This window comes from Cryptomeria japonica, chromosome 3 (assembly GCF_030272615.1).
Source record: "Cryptomeria japonica chromosome 3, Sugi_1.0, whole genome shotgun sequence".
Classification (NCBI taxonomy): domain Eukaryota; kingdom Viridiplantae; phylum Streptophyta; class Pinopsida; order Cupressales; family Cupressaceae; genus Cryptomeria; species Cryptomeria japonica.
In genome coordinates this window covers 555,111,144-555,137,227 of record NC_081407.1, presented here as the reverse complement: position 1 = coordinate 555,137,227, position 26,084 = coordinate 555,111,144, and the positions used below count along the sequence as shown (strand labels likewise).

The 26,084-nt window shown below is 38.5% G+C and overlaps 1 protein-coding gene across 1 annotated transcript in view; it reads right to left on the bottom strand.

The window, feature by feature from the left end:
- The window catches only part of LOC131874654 (poly(A)-specific ribonuclease PARN-like), a gene marked incomplete at its 3' end in the record, with an annotated part of 48,892 nt that extends 23,427 nt beyond the window's left edge, over positions 1 to 25,465 (bottom strand). The window contains 1 exon segment of the mRNA XM_059218441.1: positions 24,956 to 25,465. Coding sequence (XP_059074424.1) covers positions 24,956 to 25,350 — 395 coding nt within the window.
- Between the last annotated feature and the right edge of the window lie 619 nt (positions 25,466 to 26,084).

Genomic DNA, 26,084 nt, shown 5'->3' with positions numbered 1-26,084 from the left:
CTTCCTTGTACTTCAATTCTGTTGAGTGTGAGGATGACTCTCCACTGATCTTCCTTGGATTCACCTATTCAAGAGTTCACATTCGCTGTCATGCCCTCCTAATTCTATTGAGCACGAGAGGAGGATGAAAAGTCCTTAAAATTACTCCTGCAACCATAAATTGATAAAACCTGCATTTCAGCTGCTCAGGCATTCATCGCGATCATGCCCTCCTTCTAGCGCCAATTTTGTTGATGTGTTTTTCATGCACATGCGAACACAGAATAAAATACCTTAAGTATCTTATCCTCTCTTGAACAAAGTTATTCGAATGCTGAAGATTTGCCTAAGGATCAATCGAAATAACTCCAAGGTTCTTATATGTAGGGTCTCTACGTGTGGATAAGCATTGTTGGTGTGATGTGATTATGCTGGGATTCACAAAGGGGACTTACATTCGATTGTCTGAATGCTTGATTAGCTGGAACTTGAGTCCTAACTACTCACTGAGGAGATAAAGAAATATCAAAAGCATAGGGTTTAGAGAATCTATTCTAGGACCTAGAATGAAAATTCGCTCTTTGTCCTTAGGAAGGACAGGACCTATAATGAAAACTTGCTCTTCGTCCTTAGGAAGGACAGGACCTATAATGAAAATGTGCTCTTCATCCTTAGGAAGGACAGGACCTATAATGAAAATTCGCTCTTTGTCCTTAGGAAGGACAAGACCTATAATGAAAATTCTCTTTTGACCTTGCTAAGGACAAGATCAAAATTAAATTGCATCATTTGATTTGATCGATCAAGGTCTGAAACAAGTAGTTCACTCTCTAACCGGCCTAAGGACAGGACCTAAAATGGAATTTTCACTCTGTGTCCTCTCCAAGGACAAGCCCTAAAATGGAATTTTCGCTCCGTGTCCTTCGAGAGGACGGGACCTAAAGACAAAATTCGCTCTTGACCCTTGGCAAGGTAAGGGAGCGAAAATGATAAATTCGCTCTAAGACTTCTCTAAGGACAAGGTCAAGGTAGGAAGTTGTTTGACAAGTTAGTCTTTCCGTCAGGATTCATATATGGAATATAACATTTAAGTATAAGAAATTATACTTTAAGTTATATTCCATATATATTGTCAGGATGTTTGAGAGTGGTTTCGGACCTCCAGGAGTTATAATGCAAAATCTAGTTTTTGGAAGATCCTTCAAATTTCCAGACTTAGTCAAATTTCAGGGCATTTCAAGATCAGGATGACATTCCAGACTTCTAAAGCGAGTTTTCTCTGACCTTGATGTAAAGGACAGGACCTAGGAAGACACCATGCATTCAACCAAGGTTTGATTTAGCAGCTTGAAGCCTAACCAGATAGTACACAAAACCCTAGGAATGATCTAAATAACCCCTAATCACCCAACTGACTTGATTTCCACTCCACCTTCAGGAGATCCACCTGACTTGATGACCTTTGAAAAACTCAAACTCTTCAATTCAAAGGCTAAGACACTAAAACGAACAACAACAAAACTAAAAGAGCTAACTCTAGAAAGAAAAAGTGGGGGTCCCCATTTGCAATGGGGCGATGTGTGAATACCTCACAGCAGGCAGCAGAAGATCCAAACAAGTACACTGCTGAGAGATCAGCAAGGAGAGGATGTAATTATATAGGAAAAAATGGCCCAGTTGTGTAGGGAGTCTTCTTTGACATTAGAGCCATATTGACTAATTGAGACTCGAGTCATTTGTGAATGTAAGTAACTTGGTCTCAATTACTTCGATTAAGAGTTATTTGTTGCTAGACCAGGTTGAACGATTAGCCAGATTGAACTGTTGATCCGAGTGTCACTCCAGTAAGGTGCAAACTTAACTTGGAGCTTTATTTGACAACTCTTCAAGTTTCTCTTAGTTAGATTCTGAGTACACTTCTCTATTTAAAGTGAAATTTTCTAATTTTAATTACGATACATAAAGAATCTATTTTCTAAAATTTCATCTGTGTGGTGTATTCTTTTCAGATTTAATGAGAAGACAGTCGAAGGTTTGAGAGATCAGTACTGTGTACTTGCAGTACACATTTTTTGGCAATATGTGTTTGTACATTACAAGAGTCAGGATTTATTGTTTTAATTTAAGGTTTTGGATTTTTAGCTACCTAGCTTTACGACAATTTTGTAAGTGCAGAATGAACTTAACATGGTCTAAAAATGAACATATTATTAGAGTAGTAAATATAATATCTTCCCAAGATTTTCATGGATAGAAAATGCTGCTGCCTGTTAAAGAATATTGTCGGAGGGTTTCAATGGGTGTGATGCCTAAGATTCGACGACTGAAAGTGGTCCATGGTTGTGAGAGACACAAGGAGCTGTGATAGACTGTTGGGTGTGATGCCCAAGATCTTAGAGTGATTGGAAGGTTAAACTTAACTTAAGACAGATGATTTTCTCAGTGCAATTCTGTAATGTCCCCACTCTAGCAGATTGACCAAGCATATGTGCGTTAGCCTAGCTCTACATGGTCCCGAGGGCTAACGAAGGGTTTAAAGGGATCCTGGAGTGTTTTGGCCTAGTCATTTCTAGTTTGGGCCAAAACGAAGTTGATTTACTTAGTTTCAGGCATACTTACTATTTTTAGTAAGTCAGCAGGACACAACGGAAGCTAGTTTTGGTGATTGGATTTGATACTCCTTGGCGAGAGCTTTCCGACGAGCTATCACTCATGCTATTCGGAGTCCGATTGCTAATATATTTTAATGCCTGAAGTTTTATTAAAGTAACATTTAATTTAATTGTAAAATATTAAAGTGTTATTTTAATATTTATTTTATGGAGATATGTGTAAATCAAAGGGGCAACCAAGGGAGACATAAGTGAATATTTTAATATTTTTTATATTGAACATGTTTTATCCCACATTGTTTGAGTGAGTTGGGTCGCCCCTTGGAGAAAGAATAAAAGGGAGCTTTTGTGGCTTCATTGGGAGGTTGAATATGAGAAGAATTTGGTGTGTGAGTTGCAGATCCGTTCTTGGCATTAGAGGACGTCTATCTTCTCTTGTGACATTCTAGACGTCATTCCCTTGGGGTTTGGCCTTTGGAATCCTTTGCGATCAGCTTCATTTACAGACAGATTGGGTGCATTTTTCAGCCACAGGCAGCAGCATTATTTGGTTGCATTTCCAACTACAAGCAGCAGCATTATTTGGTTGCATTTCCAGCTACAGGCCGCGACACTATTCACGTGGGTACTATTCACGTGACACTATTCACGCGGGTACTATTCACGTGACACTATTCATATGGCACTATTCATGCGGCACTATTCATGTTACTGTAGCAGCAGAATTAGAAACTTTTGTTGGAACATTGTGTCAAAATGCTGGAGTATTTAGTGAGTTGAAAATAACCTGCTTTGTATTTGAGTTTGTTAATTCTGGAAATAATATTATAACAGCAGTAGTTCAATTTCCAGCTTGCCTATTATTGTAAATTCTTTTTAGTTCATGTTATGTGGTTTCATACCTGTGCAAAGACTTAAAACAAAAACGGAGGAATAAGGAATTGGCTGCAAACTGTTTGACTAAATTCCTATCAGCAGTGGGGTTAGTTTTTGGGCATTCTAGGGTGTCCATTACAAATTCCCAAGTCTTCAAGGATAGAAGAAATCCAGACCTATGAGAGGTTGTAGGGTGGGATGCCCCACATGCTCTAGTGATTAGAGTGTTGATTTACACTTGTAATAGGCTGTTCATTTAAGTTATTTTAGGTTGAGCAATCAATTTTAGCATGTTCCAAGAGTTGAATGTATGAGTAGTCTTGGTCTCAAGGAAAACTAGAGTGTGACTACCTTGAGGGTGCTTCCAACTTTACACCTTGGAAGTGCATACCCCACATGCTCTAGTGATTAGAGTGTTGATTTACACTTGTAATAGGCCGCCATCTAAGTTATTTCTGTTGAACAATCAATTTTAGTATGTTCCGAGAGTTGAAACTTGAAAGTATAACTAATCTTGGTATCAAGGAATGACTAGAGTGTGACTATCTAGAGTGTGCTTCCAACTTTAGACCTTGGAAGTGCAGATTCCAAATGCTATTAGAGGAAGTTTATCTTTGGAGTTTTGTGGAGACAAAGGTTGCAGCTCCTACCAACCCTATCTAGCTGGTGGAGTGTAATAAAAAGTCAGCCAACACAAAGCAAATCATTCTAGATTCAGTGTATGACCACTTGACCCTTCACATCAAAGAGAAGAAGACAACAAAGGAGATGTACAACTCATTGATCATTATGTACCAAAGCGTGAAAATTACTCAATGCCACACAAATGAGTGATATTGAAACAGTGGCCAATTACCTTATGAAGATCACCAAGCTTCGAGACCAACTCTCAGTTACACAGCTTATCTACACTCGTGAGAAGCTCTGCACTTTTGAGACACTTCAGGATGATTTCATCCAAGAGAAGACCAGGCTAGAGACTATTTCAGCCAAACCAAAAGTGAGTCAAACCTAGCCCTTTTAAAGGAAGGTGATAAGATAGGTTTCAGGAAGGGTCAAAAGGGCAAGGAAGAAGAAACAAATTCTTCAAACCAGGGGAAGAAAGATTTGAGTCATGTGAAGTGTTTCAAGTGCCACAAGATGAGTCATCATTCATCTCAATGCCCTGAGAAGAAGAAAGCCACGTAGCAATAGCAAGAGTTTGCAAGAAGGGTAGATATTTTAGCCATAGCAAATGAATTAGCATCCAAACTTGAGATAACTTTCTCCATAGTGTCATGCCTATCCACTAACACTGTTTATGGTGGCATATCAACAATGGAGCACCCAAACACATGACCTTCAACAAGAGGAAATTCAACAAACTTCGTGAGCAAAAGGATGGCATACATGTGGAGTTGAGCAATAATGCCACTTATCTAGTTACTGCATAGCACTTTGTCTCTTCTGCATGCCTTCAGGTGATGTTCTTGAACTAGACGATATTTTGTATGTTCCTAATTTAACAAAGAGTCTACTTTCAGTTTCTTGCATAACAGATCTGCAATGTGTCACTGAGTCTTCTTCATTCTCTTTGTTCTACAATCCTTAAGATAGCCTGATCACTTGGTCTTGACCACCTTGTGCCCTCTTCTCACCTTTATTGGGTCTAAGGGCATGAATCACTCGAGGCTGACCGGATTTTTTTTGAGGCAACAGTGCCAAATGTTTATCGCTATATCTGATAAATTAAATGCAAGAAATGATAATGCAGATAACAATGCATACCAGATACAGGAGTAAAATATATCTTTAATCCCACATGAAATTATTACAAAGAAGACCTGAGATGGTTGGTCAAGGATTACAATCGATCTGACTCTCTCCTACAACTTTCCTTGATAGTACACAACATATTTAAAAGACCCAATGGTTGCCAAGAGGAATACAAACGTCAACCCACTAACACTTATAACTACCCAAGAGTGACAAACCACTTAATTCAAACAATCAATACATTGGCAGATAACCAATATTATCAAACATGACAATAGGCATTTTAAAACAAATTAAATTTTCAATTTTAATTGAATTAATATTACTTATTCAACCCCCCTTGTTCATGGAGCTGGCCAAGTTGATCCTAGGGCCTCTCTTAAAGTAGACACCCATTGGGTCCCTCCAAATTATGAATGGGTTAAAGTCAACTTTGACAAGGCATCGCGCAACAATTCGGGCCCTAGAGTGCTAGTTGTGTCCTTAGAGACCATGAGGGAAGGATTATAGCAATAAAGACGAAGAAACTTGTAGAAGGCACAAACAATGAAGCCGAATTTCAAACAACTTGGCTAGGGATTCAACTTTGTAAGCAACTTAAGTTCAAAAAACTCCATCTGGAAGGTTATTCTCAAATCACACTGAACACAATCCAATGCAAGAAGGCATAAACAATGAAGCTGAATTTCAAGCAGCTTGGCTAAGGATTCAACTTTGTAAGTGGCTGAAGTTCAAAAAACTCCATTTGGAAGGTGATTCTCAAATCAATGCCATCCAATGCATAGAGTCCCATAGTAGCAAAAAGTGTTTGGGGAAAAAATCAGCAAACCAAAAGCATAAAAAAATTTGAAAAAATGGGCAAAAATCAGAAAAAAATTGGATTTAACAAAATATAAAAAATTGTAGAAATAGAGACAAAAACTATTTTTTTTAAAAACTTAAGGGCATTTCCATAGCATAGAGATATAGAGAGCAAATAACATAGAGTTTAACCCATAAATTGCAGAAAAATATTTTTTGTTGTTTATATTCATATTGCTGATTACAAAGGCAAATATTCAGTTAACTTTTTAAGAGGGCAGTCACCAAATACACCAAATAGTTGTCTAAGCCTGAGATCAAATATTAGCCAAGTCTATGAAGTATCTAAGATCAAAACTTAACAAACAACAATCCAGCTAATATTAGGAATTTAGTAAAAGTGGAAGTCATTTTGAAGTGATCCAAGAATTTCATTGTGATTGAGGCAAGGAGTTTTGTAGGGTTAATTCAATATTTTAGGAAGCTTATCAAATCATATTCCACACTTGCATTGCTTTATATCATAGCAGCAAAAATCTTTTGGGAAAAAAATCAGCAAAGCAATAGTATAAGATTTTTTGAAAAATGGGTAAAAAATTGGATTTTAAAACATTGTAAAAAATTGTAGAAAAATAGACACAAACTACTTTTTTTAAAACTTAAGGGCATTTCCATAGCATAGAAATATAGAGAGTAAATAAAATAGAGTTTAACCCATGAATTGTAGAAAATATATTCTTGTTGTTCATATTCATATTGCTGATTACATAGGCAAATATTCAGTTAACTTTTTAAAAGGGCAGTCACCAAGTACACCAAATAGTTGTCTAACTTTGAGATCAAGGATTAGCTAAGTCTATGAAGTAGCCGAGATCAAATTTATTAGACTGTGATCCAGCTATTGTTATGAATTTAGTAAAAGTGGAAGCCATTTTGAAGAGATCCAAGACTTTCATTGTGATCGAGGCAAGGAATTTTCGAGGGGTAGTTCAATATTTGAGAAAGCTTATCAAATCATATTCCATAGTTGCAATGCTTTATATTCCCTGATGGCAATTGGTTAAAGGCATTTGTTTAGTTGAAGTAAAAGATTAGCAAGCCACTGGTTTTGGCAATACCTAGCTTGCAGCTACTATTTTAGGTAGAAACAAATTTAATGAATATGTGTTGCAGGTTGTTTTATTAAAAGTATGTAAACTTGTTTGTTGTCATTCAGATTTATTTCATGGAGCACTTTAGATATGTTGCTCACACAATGAACTGTATGTTTTTGTTTAAGCAGAAATTAACTATATCAATTATAAATTAAAAGTCATATATAATATATCTATGTCTTCAGACATAGTGTCGTCGTAGAAACACTATGTTGGTGAGGCAGCCACCAAGGTTCAAACCCCCGGCTAGGCCATTGAGCTCATAGGCCTCCTGCCTTTGCTGGGTTATTGAGCTTGCAGGTTTGAACAAGTGAAGTGTGGGAAATGATGACCCCTCAGAGATGGCCTTGTGGGAGAGATTCTTTGTAAGTTAACAATTTAGGATCAGACCAATCTAAAAAACCAAGTTTCCTCCATCAAAATAATATATATATATTATATTAAAAATTAAATATGTAAATAATAAATTTTACATTATTTTTAATTTATAGTTTATTATATAATTATTAATATATATTCATAGTCTATAATAGTTTAACTTTATAGTATTAAAAGCGAAGAAATTGGAGGATGGAACAAACAATGTGGCGAAAGCTTTAGCAGCATTGACGGCGGTTAAAATTGGTAAGAAATTAGAGGTCGGAAAATTCACCTAGAGGGCGAATCACTCATTATCATTCAGGCAATTATGAAAGGGAGGATTGATGCATGGCATATTCAAAATCCAATTGCTAAAATAATTGAAGAGTTAGAATCCTTTGAAGATTTTCGCATCAGTCATGTTAGGCGACCTAGGAATACGGAGGCAGACACCCTGTCAAATGGGCTTTATCTTTTGGTGAGGTTGGTGAATTGAGGTTTGAAGACCTTAGGCAATTTTCCTTTGAGGAATAATTTGAGGGATGCTCGATGCATTTATTGAACACTTTCACCGCTTGAGCATAATTAATGCTTTGTCCAGAGATGTGATGCAAAGAAGCGCAGCGGAGTGCAGAGGACATCTTGCATTAATGACCAAATTTGTAGCAGTAGTTAATCTTAATTTTAGCTTGTCCTCCCTTTTCGATGACTCAACTTTCCGTTTTTTGTATTGGAGAAGCTTCTGAGATTTCAGAAAGGGTGGTGGCACTATGGATGCAGAGAAATCATGGAGGCAAATTTCAATTTGAAGACAAGCAAACGGCTCTGCCCTTTCTTTGGGGAGGTGTCAGATAGGAGATTAAGGGGTATGTTTTTGTTTAAAAATAAAAGACTACTTAAGTGCGTGCAACTAATTCTAGGCAAGGTTTTTCGTTTTGTGAGGCATAGGTACAGAACAAATATGGATGTTTATTCTTTAATCATGGCTTGGGGTCTGGACTTGGGGGAGTCAGAACGCACGGTGAAGTGGCTAATGGAGGCAATTGTCCACAAAGACTACTTGGATGGTTTGGACTCATTTCTTGAATGGGCAAAACCGGATGAAGGTTTTGATATCCAAGAAGGTGTTGAAAATGCTAAGCAAGAACATGGTGGGAATTATGTGCCCTTCATTCGATGGCCAGAGGGGCTTTGTAAAGAACATCACAAAGCGGAAGCTAGACAAGGTTGGGAGGCACTGAAAGTGTTCGTGCAAATAATGGAGCTGGAAGCGGTGATAGAGCAGGCAAAGGCAGAAGCAGAGGGTGTGGGTCGTAGGGTGCTTCGTCCACGAAAGAGGAAGGCGGCAGATGCACAAATGGAGGATGCGGACCCGGGGAGCTCTCACGGAGCCAGATAAAGATTATGTTGGCTTAGCACTTGATTTTACAGTTTTCTTTTGTTGTTTATGTTCGCATCTTGGGGTGTAGCCCTGTTATGTTATTAAAAACTGTTATTAATCGGGTAGAGCCAGTTGATGGTTTTTGTGATTTACAGTATGTAAAAATGTAATTGTGTTTGAGCAGGTTTTGATAAAGCTTGATAAATTTGTAATGGGGTTTTGATTGGGGGTGTTTGTTTTTTGATGTGAAGTTGGGACAAATGTCACTGGTATGGTGGTTTCCGGGTTTTTGTGGTTTACTGAAAGTTAACTTGGAATTTTGATGTACTCTTTTCTAAAACGAATAAAAGAAATATTATTACTGAGGAAAAAAAACTTTATAGTATTAATTATAAACTATAGGGGTTCACTCCTTCCCCGTCAAAGTGTCGTCTATAATAGTGCATAATAGTATTAATTTTAAAGCTAGTTACAATATTAATTATATACTTGTTCGCAGCAAAATCCATGGGGTGGGGTGTGCAGAGAGCTTGAGTCATATCGAAGCCAAGATTTGGATCAGATTTGCCAGTTGCTTCGACACTATCTCATATGCCCGGCACAATTTAGGATGGTTGAGGCCCTTTCAAATTCAGTTGATGACCGCCATTGCTCCTCCCACTCCTTTATTTAGTGATTTTTAGAGGTCAGAAAGAAAACTAAGGGGCAAAATAACAAACTATTTCAACGTTGATTACACATTGACTCTGATTCTATCTCGGATCAGCCCTATTTCTGAGCAGTTCAGTAATTTTGCAAGTTTTTACAATTTTTTTTTTCACTTGTTTTGCCATTTTTGGGGGGGTTTTAACATGATTTTAATGCACTTTAAACCAGAGAAACGGGACTCGCCCGAACTCGCCCAGACTCGGCGAGTCCGAGTACGAGTCATGCTCGGCGAGTCCTAGGGACTCGAACTCGGACTCGTCTGAGTCTGGGGAGTAAACTCGCCAAACTCGCCGAGTTGGCGAGTTTGGCTCAAAATCGCCAGACTCGGTGAGTCCTGAGCCCCAGACTCGGCTATTGGCTGGGTTAATAAAATGACAAAAAAAAAACATTTTAAAAAGTTTTTTTTAAAAGTAATAAGTTTTTTTGGAAGGGTCAAGAGCGAAATTTGACATTTTGGTCTCTCCGTCAGGATTATTTTATGGAATATAACATTTAAGTATAAGTTTCTTATACTTTAAGTTATATTCCATATATACTGTCAGGATGTTTGAGAGTGGTTTCAGGCCTCCAGGAGTTATATTGCAAAATCTAGTTTTTGGAGGATTCTTCAGTTTTCCAGACTTAGTCAAATTTCAGGATCAGGACATTCCAGACTTAGCCAAATTTCAGGGCATTTGAAGATCAGGTTGATATTCCAGACTTTATCACTCACCAACTTGACCTAGCTCAGACCTTCAAGAATGATACTCACTCACCAAGCAAGACCCAATTAGCAACAAGAGCAAAACCAGGCCCTAAGGAAGACTCTCAAAGAAACCCTAATTCAGACTTGTAATAATTTTTTTTGGCCTCACGGGGCGCTGCCCCTCGACCTCGCCCTGTATCGCGACAGGGAGCACGCAAGGGGCGCTGCCCCTTGACCCCGCAAGGGGCAATGCCCCTTGACCCCACCTTGGGGGCACTGCCCCCAAACCCCCGTCGAAAAATATGGGGGGAAACTGCGTCGATAGAAGTAGAGAAAATTTAACCTCCAAGTCTGACACTGAATGGATCGACCAGGTAGATATAGAGGTTGAGACTGTAGCCATGGCAGAGGAGGAGTGGAGAGCACGAGCACGGACAGGAGATTCAGAGGCAGATAGTGACGCGAATGTTCCTGATGTTGGTGAGCATGGCATGGTGTCACGGGGAGCGGCTATGGCAGTCGAATCATCCAGGACCTACCTTAGACGCCTTCGCAGGGGGCCGGGGCCAAAGGGTGCAGGCTCCTCTGAGCCATAGACTTGTAGTTGTATTTACCTTTGGTATTTGTATGAAACATTTGATGATGATAATATGATGACATGGATTTTTTATTCCATGAGTTTTGTAATATTGTATACATTTGACAATATTTATATATCTATGTTTGTTATTTTCTTCAGCTACAATTTGCGTTTATGCTTATGTGATTGATGTATACTTGTGTATGTAATCAAATGAGCCGAGTTTGATGATGTTATTGTGTCTTTAAGGTGTATTCAATAAAGGATGTCTGAAACAAGTTTTAAATATTTAAAAATCTCTAAATTTCTTGAGTTTTTCACTATCCCGAGTCCAGCCGAGTCTGGAGCCGAGTCTGACGCCGAGTCCCGAGTCCAGCCGAGTCTAGAGCCGAGTCTGACGCCGAGTCCCGAGTCCGAGTCCGAGTCTCGTTTCTTTGCTTAAAACGTAAAAAATCGTTGAAAATTGGGTCAGCGATTAATAAACTATTTTTTCATGAATCGGGATTTTTTTGAGGAATAAATCGGCTGGCTCTAGGATTCAGGATTAATCGGGTATAATCACAATTTTTTGAAGATTATTGCTTCTTGGCATAGACACTTCCAACTAAAAGCTAAAGAAATTCTTGTTACATATTTGAGAATTGATACTTAAGTTTGAGGATATTATCATCTCCCATGTTTATATGTAGGGCAATTGAGAGGTTGATCACCTAGTAGTCAGGCTATATACATGAGGGACAATTATTTGGCAATGAAATTGGAATATTTTTGGAAGCACTTTGACACCAAGTTGAAGAACGCGAGGACAAAGCTTGACATGGGCATTAATGGTGATCAATGATAGCATTAATGATAGCTTACGAGGGCAACCTCCACACATGTGCCTACCACTGGAGGGCTTTATCACAAGAGCCTTGCCAAGATTTTCATAACTTAGTCAAGTTGCAATGTAAACCACCATCAACTTAGACTCAAAGGAGTGGCAAATGGCTTCCAAAAGGATAATAATTGACACCAAGTTGATGAAAGTCTTTCAAGCCAACAACATGGATATATTGCAAGCCATAAAGCTATTTCTAGGAGATGCCCACCCTAATTGCAAGCCACAAATCATCAAAGAACCCTTTTAAAAATTCCGATTCTGAAAAGGAATAAGATTCTCTTATTCGATCTGATTCTTCTTGTTCCATTTTTTCTTGGAACATTTCCTCCAATATTTTCTTACATTTCTCCCTTATTTCCTTGATTTTTTGTAGTTGTTCTTTGTAGTTTTTGATTTCTTCAACTCTTTCTTCCCTTTTTGAAATTATGGAATCTTTTGATCTTGAAGAGAAATCAAATTCTTTTGTTTGAACTAATTTTTTTTCTAGTTGCTCAATTTCGTTTTCTAGTCCCTTAATAACTTCGTTTTTATGAATTATTGATTCCCTCCATTCATAAAGGTTTTCAAGTTCCCAATATTCGTTTAAAATCGAATTAAAAGATGAAAAAATCTCCCATTCGATGCCCATTCGATTCTTCTCCGAAGGACTTTCCCAACTTATTGTTTCTTGAATCTCAAATATTTTATCATCTATTTGATTCATATTTGTGTTAGAACTTGATAAAATCCAAACATGTTATTTTGGATTGAGCAAGCAACATTGATATCTCCTTTTGCCTTTTGGTGCAAACATAAAAAGATGCGGAACAAGCAACAAATTTTTCTTTCTAGCTCCAAAATGTGATACGAGAGGTCGACCCACCATGAGAGAAAGGAACTAGTTGTCGATCCGTGAGCGTCGAATCTCAAAGAGATCGGCGGGTTCCAACTACCTAGCCCTATGAATGCACTACCATAGAATTTTAGGGGGAGGAACCCCCAGCCCCCTACAATTCTGTGGGGGTAGGGGGGGTAAGCCATTATTTTGCCCCTACTATTCTAAGGTGTCGGAAGCAATAGCCTAGCTGAATAGTAGGGGGGTTGGGTTGGTTCTCGATGGATGGAAAGGAATAGAATCAAGCCTTTTACGTCCAGTTGAGTGTTCATCCAATCCATACCTACCCAAAACCTTGCCAATGAAAAGCTAGATGCCCGAAGAAGAGGGATTGATTAGCCAATCGACTGTCTATTTCACCTCTTGCTCCAATTGCCCGCTTCTATAGTGGGGCTCCTCCACCTAATCCCGTACTTTTATGCCCGGCTCATGGATCACTTCCTGTACTTCTCTCAATCGCTTCAGTTAGGTCAGACCAACCGGGAGCAGGGGAACCTGACCTACCTGTTAATGTTGGTCAAATGTATTCCATTGCCTAGGAACCATCATCCAACTATAATTTCCCACTTAATTAATCAATTCCCTACTGTTCTAAGGATAAATCTGATAGGATAAGTTAGAATAAGAATTAATTAACCCCCATAGAATTGAAGGGGGCCCCCTCCGCCATTGTTTCAAATAGAAGTAATGTCTATCCCACAACTAAGGGCATTTTTAAAGAAACATATTTCTATCCTTAAAGAGAGGAGCAAAACACAAAAAAAATCCTTTTGCACATGGCTCAACATGAATCTCCTCTTCCAATAGAAGCTTTCAAGTTTTAGAAATTCATTTGTGCAAAGCGGTCATGCTCGGTGAAAATTTGTGGAAACAACTAATCAAAGCTTGAACACTAAGAGTCTCCAGTTCCTCCATTACATTTTCATCCAAAACTACAATGGAGGATGATGTAAGACAAACTTCCCCCTTGCATCAATTTCACAAACTCAACAAAAAACCCAAAGAGGCAGAATCCCTCTCTCCATACAAACTTGCTCGCACTCAATCGTTCATAGCCCACTACTGCTCTTTTCTAATCTTCCTTTGCAACCCACGATACCCCTCTAAAATCACCTCTATCCCTCGGCACATCTTTGTTCATATTTTCCCTCTAATGGGCAGCCACACACACAATGGCCTCCTTTTATCACTTCTTCTATATTTTGAATGCATCGATCTCTATGCCTCACATCGCAGCCCACATTCCATCTCTCTATTAATCTCAATCCTCCATATTGTGATGTCCACATCTTTAACCTAATAATAAGAAGCAATGAAACACTTATGTGACCAAGGGTGGCAGACCTTGAACACCTCCAAGTAGTAGTTAGGAAATAGAATTTGATAAAATTGTACATGGTATTTAAGAAGTTCAAGTAGGAAGTTGTATATTATATCAATAAAGATTGTAGCACGAAGACCTTATTGAGGAAAATTGTCTTATTCATAAGACTTCACGATTTCCCTATCAAGCATCCACGTAAAGCATAGAGAATAAGATGTAATAGTGAAGACAAGAAATTTGATATCCTATCCACTCATTCTTATAATCAAGGAATGAAGACTTTAAGAGCACACGGCATACTAAAGCCTTGATCATAATATTGATGTTATACAAAAACTCATGGAAATATCTTATGCATCGATGTATAACATCTGTCATACAGAAGAAAGACAATGGAGAAGATGAGTAACATATCCTATCATCATCATCAAGACAACTTGAACGCAACACGATTGCATACTCATGAATTACAATATGGATGCCATACAAAAGTATACTTGTCATAGAAACAATTCTTATATGCATCAAACATCCATCAATCGAAGAGGAGATAATGGATCAAAGATAGTCAAAGTTTTATTAATAGACTCAATAAAGCAAAATGACAGTCTGCAAGATTAACGCCATCAATTGATTTGGATCAAGTGCTCAACACTTACTATCACTGGATAAGGAGTATCTGATAGAGTTCGCCTTTAAGACCGATAGGCTAAACAATATCAATTAAGGTTTTAAAAAACCCTATCAGCAACTAGCGATTACATTGGTTAGTTATGCAAACAATAATAAAGCAACTCCAATCAACAATGATTAATTAATCCTTAACAAATGATCATATAAAGGTGCGATTAGAGGATATATCCGTTCCAAGAAGAGATACAGCCCATCATCCCCATAAGATATTTAATGAGGACCAAATGCTCATTCCAAACAGCATCAAGTTTTGTCTTTTATTTCTATTTGTATCCATTACTGAATTGGCTCGATTGAGCATCACCCTTTTGGCATCAAACCAGGTTGCATGTATTCAAGGGAGAAATCAGGGACACCACCACCATCTTGCATATTTCTAAAGACCAAATCAGACACCAATATAGCATCATTGCTATCATCAATAAGGCGGTTCATAGCATATCTTATAACAATATATTAGGAAAAGCAGAGAGATCATTCCATAATTGCAGATTGGATCAGATTGCCATTTAAATTTCCAAAGCTAATCAGAGACAGCACAAATACTTCAACCGATCATTCGAGTTACAAATTGCAGATTTTATTAAAAAAAAAAAATTTAAAGGTAAGTGCTATCAAGTATGGGGATAGCGCCCTCTATTGAAATACTGAAAAATTACATCAAGTTTCATCAGCCACATATGACAAAAGGTGGGTGAATCGATTCATCCTGACTACTCAAAGACCCGACATGACAATTTGATAACAACACAAAAGTCAGAGACAAAGACCAGAGCAGATGACCCAACTATGACGGACATATACAGAGACAGGGCAGTGACCAAAAGCAGGGCAGTTATTCTCCCCGAAGAGCTTGGAGAATCAGAGCTGCATATTCTCCAAGGCTGATAACATTTGCAGTAGAGGCAGCTGGGAACCACCATTCATCGGAGTTGGTAACGCGTCTGAAGGGGTCTATGTTCCCATTCAAAGATTTTATAATACTTGAATTATCATATAACAATTGTATATTTCAGAATTGATATATGTTTATAGCAGATCATAAATTGTCATTCTATTAAGTGATATTTATTATCAGAATTATAAGATTCGTAAGGATTTAGAGTTTGTCAAAAGAAGTCTCTTGTAATTGATTTTTAAGTTAATTTTTCCCTTATTCCTTCAAATATACATAAAGGGACATTACACATTCCCTTTCACTATCAAAGGTTCTTCCATTTATTACGGTTGCCTCCTCATCCTTTGCACTTTACAATCTTGACCCCTCGTATTCTCTTCTTCAACCATTTTCCATCGGCTAACCTTTTCCTTATTTCTTTCCATCTTCTTCCATAAATAGTTGTCTTCTTCCATTCATATTCCACAACGCTCCCTTTTTTAATAACGCAGATGTTAATTATAATTGGCATTTGGTCTAACCAACGCCTTAATTGCAGCATTCAACTCTCCCTTCCCAATAAATCTTCCTCTCTTCAATTCCTTCGCATTGCTTCATTGGGGCTGAATGACTTATGACATGTGGTCTATGGAAAGATCCTTTTTCGTTATGTTTTGATGGATATCCATACACTACTCCAATATTCCCATTTCGGCACAGGCAGGCAAAGTGTTGGCAATGGTTAATGGAACTGGCTTTACACCAACCAACACAGAACTAAAATTTTCTAGGTGGTGCCGATTACCCTTTTACCATCGATACTCCTGCATCAAACACCCATGGTAGGAAGAAAGTGTTTCCTAAGTCAAACTTAGAAACATTTGTAGACCCTATGCCGGTCTTGGATCCATCTCTCTTCTTCGTTCACCGAAATTCTCATGTTCAACACTTTCTGCAATCTCACAGCATTATCCTCTTTCATCCTTCCTCCACTTCTACCCTTCATAACATTCAAAGTATCAAACTTGACTTCCCACCAACATAGTCTATTAAAATAAGAATAAACACCTGAATTCATACCTTCTCTTTCAACAAAACAAATATCTTCCATTACCTTTTTTTCTGTTCTACCTTTTCCTTCTCCTTCCACTTTGTCTACTTCATGAAAATTCATTGTTTTAGTGCCTTTTGAAAGACATAACATTGCTGAAATCTCCACTTCATGCCCTTCAAGTTCAGCTTTATCAAATTTATCTACTGCTGCAATAATTTCCTCTATCTCTTCACTCTCATTCACATCAAAGAACATATTAAAATCTGATTTGACCTCACCTTTGGCTGCAACCTTAGTTCCACTTGAAATCAACTCTCCATTCTATTTCCACCGCTTCAACACGCATTAGCAAATCATCCTCCTTAGCTTCTTCTTCGTTAGCTTTTGTAAAACAAACAAGTTCTTGCTTTGTAACACCTATGTCATCTACTAAACAAACCCTTGCATTGCTGCATGCCTTTTCCATTGCTCCATGCAATGGCTTCAGCTTGTGTTTGATCCTTCATCAATGAGTATGTATTAGCATACCCATCGTTCACTGCTCTCTTGACAAATTGCCAAGGCCTCCCTAACAAAACATGACAAACATCCATAGGCATAATATCACACATTATTTCATCATAATACTTTCCACCATTAAATTTTACCAAGCTTTGTTCGCTGACCAAAACCTTCTTGTCATCTTGTAGCCAAGCTATACTACACAAATGCAAGTGCTTCCTTCTCTCTAGCTGCAATTTACTCACCATCTCTTCGGAAACGAGATTGTCTATGCTTCCACCATCAATAGTAACATTACAAACCTTGTCTTGACAATTGCATCTTGTTTTAAACAATTTCTTTCTTTGAACTAGTTTATTCAACAGGACTCTCTCGGTGACTAGCACTTCTCCATTTTCAGCATCTTCTATTGGTGATAATTCAACTTCCTCATTAACATTTGCAACTCTTGCTTTGCCTTCATTTCTTCTTGTGTTTCCATGTTCTAGACATTCTTACATATCGTGTCCTCCACATTCAAAACAAGTTATCTTGTAGCTTCATCTTCCAAATCCTCTACCTGATCTTCCTCTTCCTCTGGAATCTTGTTCACGGAGGTATGTATCATCTTTCCTTTGATTTTTATTGCTGCCATGCTCTTTATTTTTCTGATTTTTCAGATTTGAATCCTCATCCCAATCCCCACATGATCTTCCCTCTTTCTTTTCATCTTAGGCTCTTCCTCTTTGCTTGCACTCAAATCTCTTGTCCAACCTTCCTTCAATCTTCAAAGCAAACTAGTATGCGTCTTCCATTATGTAAACTCTCACCAAAGCCATATCTTCTTATACATTTGGCTTCAACCCATTAATGTAGTGGACAACCTTCTCTTTGCTGGCCTCCAAATGACCAATGTGAATCAAAATCTTATGAAACTCTTATGTATATTCTTTCAACATTGTTTCCCCTTTTTAAAGACTTTGCATCTTCTTCAAAAAGTCTAATTCATAGTCTACTGAAATAAATTGCCTTTTCATTTTCTCAATCATCTGAACCCATTTTGTAATTTTGTCTTTACCTATTCTTCCTTTTTCTATCTGCACCTCTTTCCACCAAATAGAGGCATGTCCCTTCAACCTTGACTTTGCAAATATCACTCAATCAAGGCCTTCAACTCCAAAATACTCCATGTCGTTTATCCAATCAATCAATTCTTCTAGATTTTGGTTCACACTAAATGAAGGAACATCAATTTTTGACAGTGTTCCACGGCCATTGGGGATGCGGGGACGTGAGGACCAGTTTCAGGGACGGGGGGACAAAGGGCCTAAGTTTGGGGACAGCGAGGGGAGACGACAGAGGGGTGGCGGGGTGGTGGTGCTGATATAGTTATACATATACTTATAGTACTTCAAAAACTAGTTGTGAAATGATGTATAACAATATAAGAATTACAGTTCAAATGAAACTATAGGAAACTAGTAAAATTATAAAATAGCAAAATTTGAAATACAAAATCTAAATCCGAAGATTTCTAAGCTTTTTCTCCTCTTCAACTAGCTGGTTAAAAAAACCAGAATTAGAAATGTGAATGAAATCAGTGGTTTTAGTGGTTTTCTATTGCATTGGGGGAAGAGGTGGGGCCCACGTCAAATTAGGGTTACCCCAAACCCCCAAAAATTATTAAAAAAAAAAATTCAATTGCTTTTTAACGTGTTCAAATGGGAGACTCCTGCAAGTCTCCCCACCCCTCAAGAGACGCCTGGGAATCTCCCAAGGAGTCTTGGAGACGCCTGGGAGTCTCCCAAAGAGTCTTGGAAACACCTAGGAGTCTCCCAAGGAGTCTTGGAGACGCCTGGGAGTCTCCCAAGGAGTTTTCCAAGGATTCTTGGAGACACCGAGACGTCTCTCAAGGAGACGTAGATACGTTTCCGTGTCTCCAGCGGAACACCAGTGGTGGTGGCGGGACGGCAAGAGACGCCACATCCCCATCTCCCTATCCCAAAAACGTCTTGTTGATGTGTTTTTTAGGCACATGCAAACACAGAATAAAATACCCAAAAGTATCTTATCCTCTCTTGATCAAAGTCTCTTAAATGCTGAAGATTCGCATAAGGATCACTTGAGATAACTCCAAGGTTCCTAATGTTGGTTCACAACGTGTGGATAAGCTCTATTGGTCGTTGTGATTGTTGTTCCTCCAAGGGGTCTTACGTTGTACATGAATGCTTGAATTGTTGGAACTTGATCATCTGATGTTGCAATCTTGTGATGCTTTTTACCCTAAACTAGCTTGAGTTGAAAAAAAAGCGAAAGAGAGGTAGGGTTGAGGAATTCTATCCTAAGACTTAGAATGCAAGAAAAGAGTGAACAATTCGATGGAATCCTACTGGGCAAGGTCTCATCATCAAACCGAACAATTTGACACAAGCTCAGTGCAATCTTCTAAGGTGCAATTCAAAGATGTTCAAATCATTATCATCAAACATTGATTACCATTCAAGTTAATGCATAAACAATGGGCGTATAACAATTGAACTTAAGCTCATATAATTCTTGTTGACCACACAAGGCACGCTTACAATCAGCAAGAGGCTAGTGGTATGGACTAAATGGATTCCACACAAATGCATTCAACAAATTCCTCCATTCAATCTAAGATACTTGAAAGCCAATGAGAAGTAGAAACCGTGTGACTTGTTGAAATAACACATTTCACCATAACTTCAATGAAAAGAGCATCTATATTTACAAATCTTAACAACAATTCCTCCTACTCCTAATCTAACTTCTAACTATTATTAACCTCCTATTTCTATCTTTCTCCTATTCACTAATTCTTTGCTACTAACTATTATCCTTTACAAATGAAGAGCTTGAGCTTTATATAGAGAGCTCATTACAATGAGTGGCCAAGATCAAACCCCATCAATGGCCAAGATTTTACGATGAAACCCTAATTAGAGTTTGTTACAACAAACTTTATTCTGACCAATGGAATAATTACAACATTTTGACATGTCATCTCCAGAGCGTTTGACCAATAGATAATGGGGGTAGGTACATTGGAACTTGTGCATCCATGGGTGAGCTTGGTTCATTGAATTGAGACATGATGATGTGGAACCCTTTGACTGGCGGAGTAGTGACTAAGATGCCACTTACACTTGTGGACTGGATTCATCATCATGAATGAGTATTGAATAATATTTCTTGATGCTCAACATTATCCAGCTTCAGCAGTGATGATGACGAAGATTTGTTTCCAAATTATATCATGTTGTTCAAGATGATCTTCTAACTTTGATTAACTCTTCTGAAACTATCCTCTTGAATGTCTCAATAGTGAAAGCCATGAAGGTGCAAGGTGTAGATGTTGACTTCCTCTTAGTTTTGGATCTTGATATTGCCTTGGAATGAACCCTTGATGTCATGACTGCTTCTTCACTCCTTTGGAATTCTTTCTTTGTGATTCCCTTCATGTTGTTGATTCTTTCATCTACATCTCCGGATGTGTGGATCATGTTCTTGTATAAGTGAATCCTTCTTGTGTAGTCACCGTCCTTAATACCCTTGTGTTTGCCTATGAAGTTTTCCCTTTGAAGTTGCATGGTGGCGGGGTCTTGCAATCCTCCCTTTCTTATTCCTTCAAGGTGTTGCTTTGCAATTTGCATCATCGTCCTTTCACATCTGCAAAAACAAAACAAATATGGTATCAAACACACATGATATATAACCTTTACACACCTTCTTAATCTGATTTTATGTCTTGCAGGTCTGATAGGTGCATTTTTAGGGGAGGTTACTCCTATTGAGGAGCAAAGGAAGTCGCTCCAATTGAGGAGCAATGGAAGTTCGCTCCTCCTATGAGTAAATCTGCTCCCTTTCGCTGTAATTATGATTGAAGTCTCTACTCTTATGATCAAAATTTGCTGTCCTTTTGGGCATATTTGCTGCTAATGCTAATTAGATTCGCTGCTCTGCTCTTGGATTCGCTATTAGAGAAGTGAATTGCTTTGAAATGGTGATCAAATGAACACTTTAAATGCCCCTTTATAGGCGCCCAAGGGGAAAGGGTGTGTCTCTTCCTAGGTAGGCCAACTTGGTTTAGTGAAATAAAATTCATATCATCTAAGGTGGCCGACTTGAAACTTATTAAACACATTTTTCATTTGAATTTATACCTTGGCGCCAAAATGCTTATTCAATTGATCTTCTTAATGAGCATAAAGAGGAAATTCGCTCCAATTTAGGAGCAATGGAAGTGCCTCTAAGAAATTCACTCCAAAGTGGAGCAAAAGGAAATTCGCTCCAAATTGGGAGCAAAGGAAATGCACTCAAAAATTGCTCCAAAGGCAAAGGAAGTGGTTCCAATTCAAATCAATGTAAATGCCTTTAAGGGGAGATCACTCCAAATAGGGAGCAATGGAAGTCACTTCAATGAACTTTGCTCCAATTCATGAGCAATGGAAGTGAACCCCTAAAAAGTTCGCTCCAAATTATGATCGATGGAAATCGCTCCAATTTGAGAGCAATGGAAGTGCAATCTAGGAAGTTCGCTCCAAAATTTTGGCAATGGAAATGCTCTCTAATGGAATTCACTCCAATTTGGAGGCAAAGAAAATGACCTTAAGAGGAAATCGCTCCAAATTGAGGGCAAAGGAAATGGCTCTAGGAAACTTGCTCCAATTTGGAAGCAATGGAAGTCGCTCCAAACCAAGGGCAATGGAAGTTCAACAATTACCAAACTTTCTCTATGTAACCTTCCTCTCAACAAGGTGCAATCAACTCTATTTGATGTCAAGGAAGAAATTCGCTCCAATTAAGGAGCAAAGGAAGTTGCTTTGAAAAGTTCGCTCCAAATCAAGAGCAATGGAAATCGCTCCAAATCGGGAGCAAAGGAAGTACCAATTCGCTCCAATTGGGGAGCAAAGGAAATTTTCATGTACTTAACCAAATTTAGCCCTTGCAACTTGCCTCTCAATAAAATACGATCAAACCTCTTGATTGACGGAGGAAACTTTGTGTAGTTGATAAAATTTGATCCAAGGGATTCATCCATCAACTTCCTCCTTGTCTACCTTGTTCAACTTGACCTCTTTTCATTCAATGCTTTGCCACCATGAGCTCTGATCAATCAGATTGACAACCCCACATTAACCTTATGCACTCAATTTGCAAGAGATGAAATGCTACAAGACTCTAGAGCTCATCCTTGATACTTTTGACCTCTTACACTTCTCAACTCAAAGGCTAATAGCAAAAGACTCTGCCACTACCCTAAAAAGCAGAAAAGACTAGGGGTCCCCATTTGCAATGGGGCGATGTGTAAATACGTCACAACACGTCCCCGTCTCGGAAACGCACGTCTGAGGGGGGGGAGGGACGCATTTCTGTGGAACACTGATTTTTGGTCTCTTTCCCATTCTTGGCAATACCCTGATTTTTTATCTCTTTCCCATTCTTGGCAATACCCTCACCAAAGGATCATTCACAACTATTGTTGTTGCTACATCTTCTTCACCACTTGTATCATCTGCATTTTCTATGGCTTCATCCTCTTCACTCTCAAGCTCTCTCCTTTGAGCAAAACCTCTTCTAATTTCTACTTGTAATGCTTCAACTTGCCTTCTCAGGGCTTTGAAATCTTCACCACAAACAACATCAGGAGGATTTCTACCTCCATTTCTAACTCTTCCTCTAACCCAACCACGCAGGGCTCCTCTTGCATACAATTTTCACAATAACAACAAGCTCAATCCTAGTGCAAACTACCTCCCTCAAACAAATCTGCTTGGACACTCAAAATCAACTCGCTCTAATACCATTGATGTAAGACAAACTTCCCCCTTGCACCGATTTCACAAACTCAATATATAACCTGAAGAGACAGATTCCCTCTCTCAATACAAACTTGCTCCCACCCGCTCGTTCATAGCCCACTTATGCTCTTTTCTAATCTTTCCCTTCAACCCTCAATGCCCCTCCGGAAACACCTCTATCCCACAATTTCCCTCTGCACATCTTTGTTCATATTTTCCCTCTAATGGGCAGCCACACACACAATGGCATCCTTCTTGTATCACCTCCTCTATATTTTGAATGCATCAATCTCTATGCCTCACATTGCAGCCCATATTCCATCTCTCTGTCGGATCCTCCATCCCCTTTCACTATCAAAGGTTCTTCCTTTTATTATCACTACCTCCTCATCCTTCGACTTTACAATCTTGACCCCTCGTATCCTCTTCTTCAACTGTTTTCCATCAGCTGCCCTTTTGCTTATTTCTTTTCATCTTCTTCCATAAATAGTTATGTCTTCTTCCATTCATATTCCACGAAGCTCCCTTTTTTAATAACGCAAATGTTAATTAAAATAGGCATTTGGTCTAACCGACACCTTAATTGCAGCATTCAACTCTCCCTTGCCAATAAATCTTCCTCTCTTCGATTCCTTCTCATTGTTTTATTGGGGCTGAATGACTTATGACATCTGGCAATTAAAATCTATAGAAAGATCCCTTTCTGTTATGCCCTGATGAATATCCATACACTACTCCAATATTCTCATTTTGGCACAGGCAGGCATAATGTTGGCAACAGTTAAGGGAACTGGCTTTACACCAGCCAACTCTTCAATCAACAAAAGCAAATGAGGAAGAGGTGCCAACCAAGACCAAAACCAAAGCAAAAACTAAGGAAACAAAACTGTAACTAATTCGGTGACGTCAATTACCCTTTTACCGTGGATGCTCCTGCATCAAAGGAGGAAAAATTCAATCTAGACAAATCTTCCTTAGCTTGATCCAATAAACCAAAGCAATTTTCAACATTATTAACAGATGCAATATTTTACAAATCCTTGCCAATTATACTTGAACTTTCATATCTACTTTGCACTGAAATGGAATCTTAAAAGCTAATTGAATCCAGTGGGTCTGATAGGGGTCCCCACCTAGGAGAGAACCCTTATTTCTTAATCTTAGGAATTCACGACTCCTCAGAGATTATTGAAGGCAAGTTGGTGAACCAACAGAACACAACATAAAAATAGGAGGTATACAGTCATAATACATGTTAAACAAGTGTCTAAAGTCACATTACAATTAAAGACTAAAGTTAACCATTAGGTGATTAACCTTTCATTACTGTATCGATATAAGAAGGCCAAGGTAAAGGTAAATAGGCTACGGACAGGTCAGATGCACATTTTCATCTAAGACCCACCTTTTCTAGATGTCTATGGTGGGATTGATTACAGATTATTTATGTATTGTTCAATTTTGTATGCATGGATCTCCACCTTATGACAAAGCTCATGAGTAAATCAATTCTTGTCAATCACACCTACACCACGAGCAATATCACGACGCTCACCCAACACCCAATCTCGGGCCTTTTTTTAACTTGATCAATTCTGGGCCCATTTCAATGCAGTGTCCCTAACCTTGACCGAGCTTGAACCCAAGCCATCTTTCGATATGTAACATCACATAACGTTAGTGAAGTTGGAGTATTATAGTGGAATAAAATCTAAAACTAGTAGGATATGCCACATTGTTTGCAAACTACCCGCAAGGTTGTCTGAACGCAACCAGAAGTAATCGTTTCTTGTCTTACGATAGCCTCCTCGAAACCAGTTGAGAAAGGCCATTTCTTGGCGTTTTTAATATATTTTACATTTTAATTTTATATATTTATAAACTTTTTAAATATTTTCTCGTTTCTTTGCCAAATTATAAACTTGTAAATTGCATTACATGCCAATAGGTAACTACAGACTGGAAAAAGCAACCAGCTTGACCTGAGGCTGGTCATGAATATAATACTTGTTGCAGTGTCAAATATAAATATTAAAAATGAATGTATAAATGCTTACGGGTGAGCGAAAAAATGAGCGGAGGTAGAGTCCCAGCGGAAAGGGCAAACTCCAAACTGCAGGACAGCGAAGTTGCGGGCGGAATCGGCGAGTTTCGAGTATCGAACTTCTAACGTGTCGAATTCAAAACTATCGCGCCATGGTGCGCTGGTAAGGCCGCTCATCTCCAAATCAATGGCAATAAAATCTGCATCTCTAATAAGACCGCGAAGGCCCTCGAGAGCAACCTTGAAGTTGCCTCTCGTCACATTCGCCATCACTAGACCTGCCGCCGACGCAGAGCTGCTAAATAATCTGCTCCACTGGTACGGGAACCGATATTCAAACGAAGACCTGAAATAATTTGCCTTCGACAGGGTTTGAAATGAAACCCTTGAAAGGTTTTGAATCCACATTCTTATCTCATCTTTCACTCAAATGAGGAGTTATACCAGCAGATTGAACTGAAAATATGGGGATTCAGCACTTTTCCAAATCCAGTACACGAACTGTGCCCACCTGGGATTAATACCTCAAATTTTAATATTATATATATTTATTACTTTATGTTTATTGGCTACCAAGTTTTTATTAAAATATATTTTATTTTTAATTCTGACTTGTTTTGATTAAGTAAAAGCAGGTATTTGAAAGGTACCCGAACCTTTTACAAGTCAGGAAAACAGAAATGCTAAAAAAAGTGCCTGATCACTTTCAAAAAGACAAAATGAACCCACCGGAAGGGAACAGCTTAATACATCATTACATTAAAAATTCAGAAGCAAAAGGAAAGTACAAGGACAGCAAAGAGAACAACCATTTGTTTCATGTTGTTCGCTAAGGTCTTCATATCCTCCAGCCCACGACCATCGATGTCGACCTTATTCTTTGTGTTGGCTCTGGTCTTCCTTTCATGACCCTTCTTGTTCACCTGCTCTTTATCACCATCCTTCTCTGCATTATTCTCGAACCTGTTGATAAAGATGTTCATGTTGTCCACCGAAGATTTGAGGATTTGGAAATTTTGATCAACAATCTGCTTGACGTTGTGCTCCACCCTGTCAATTATGTTGCCAAGTTGTTGTCAATAGTGTTGATAGAAGAGAGATTTCAGAAGGCGGGAGTAAAAAAGGTGTGAACAAATAGAGAT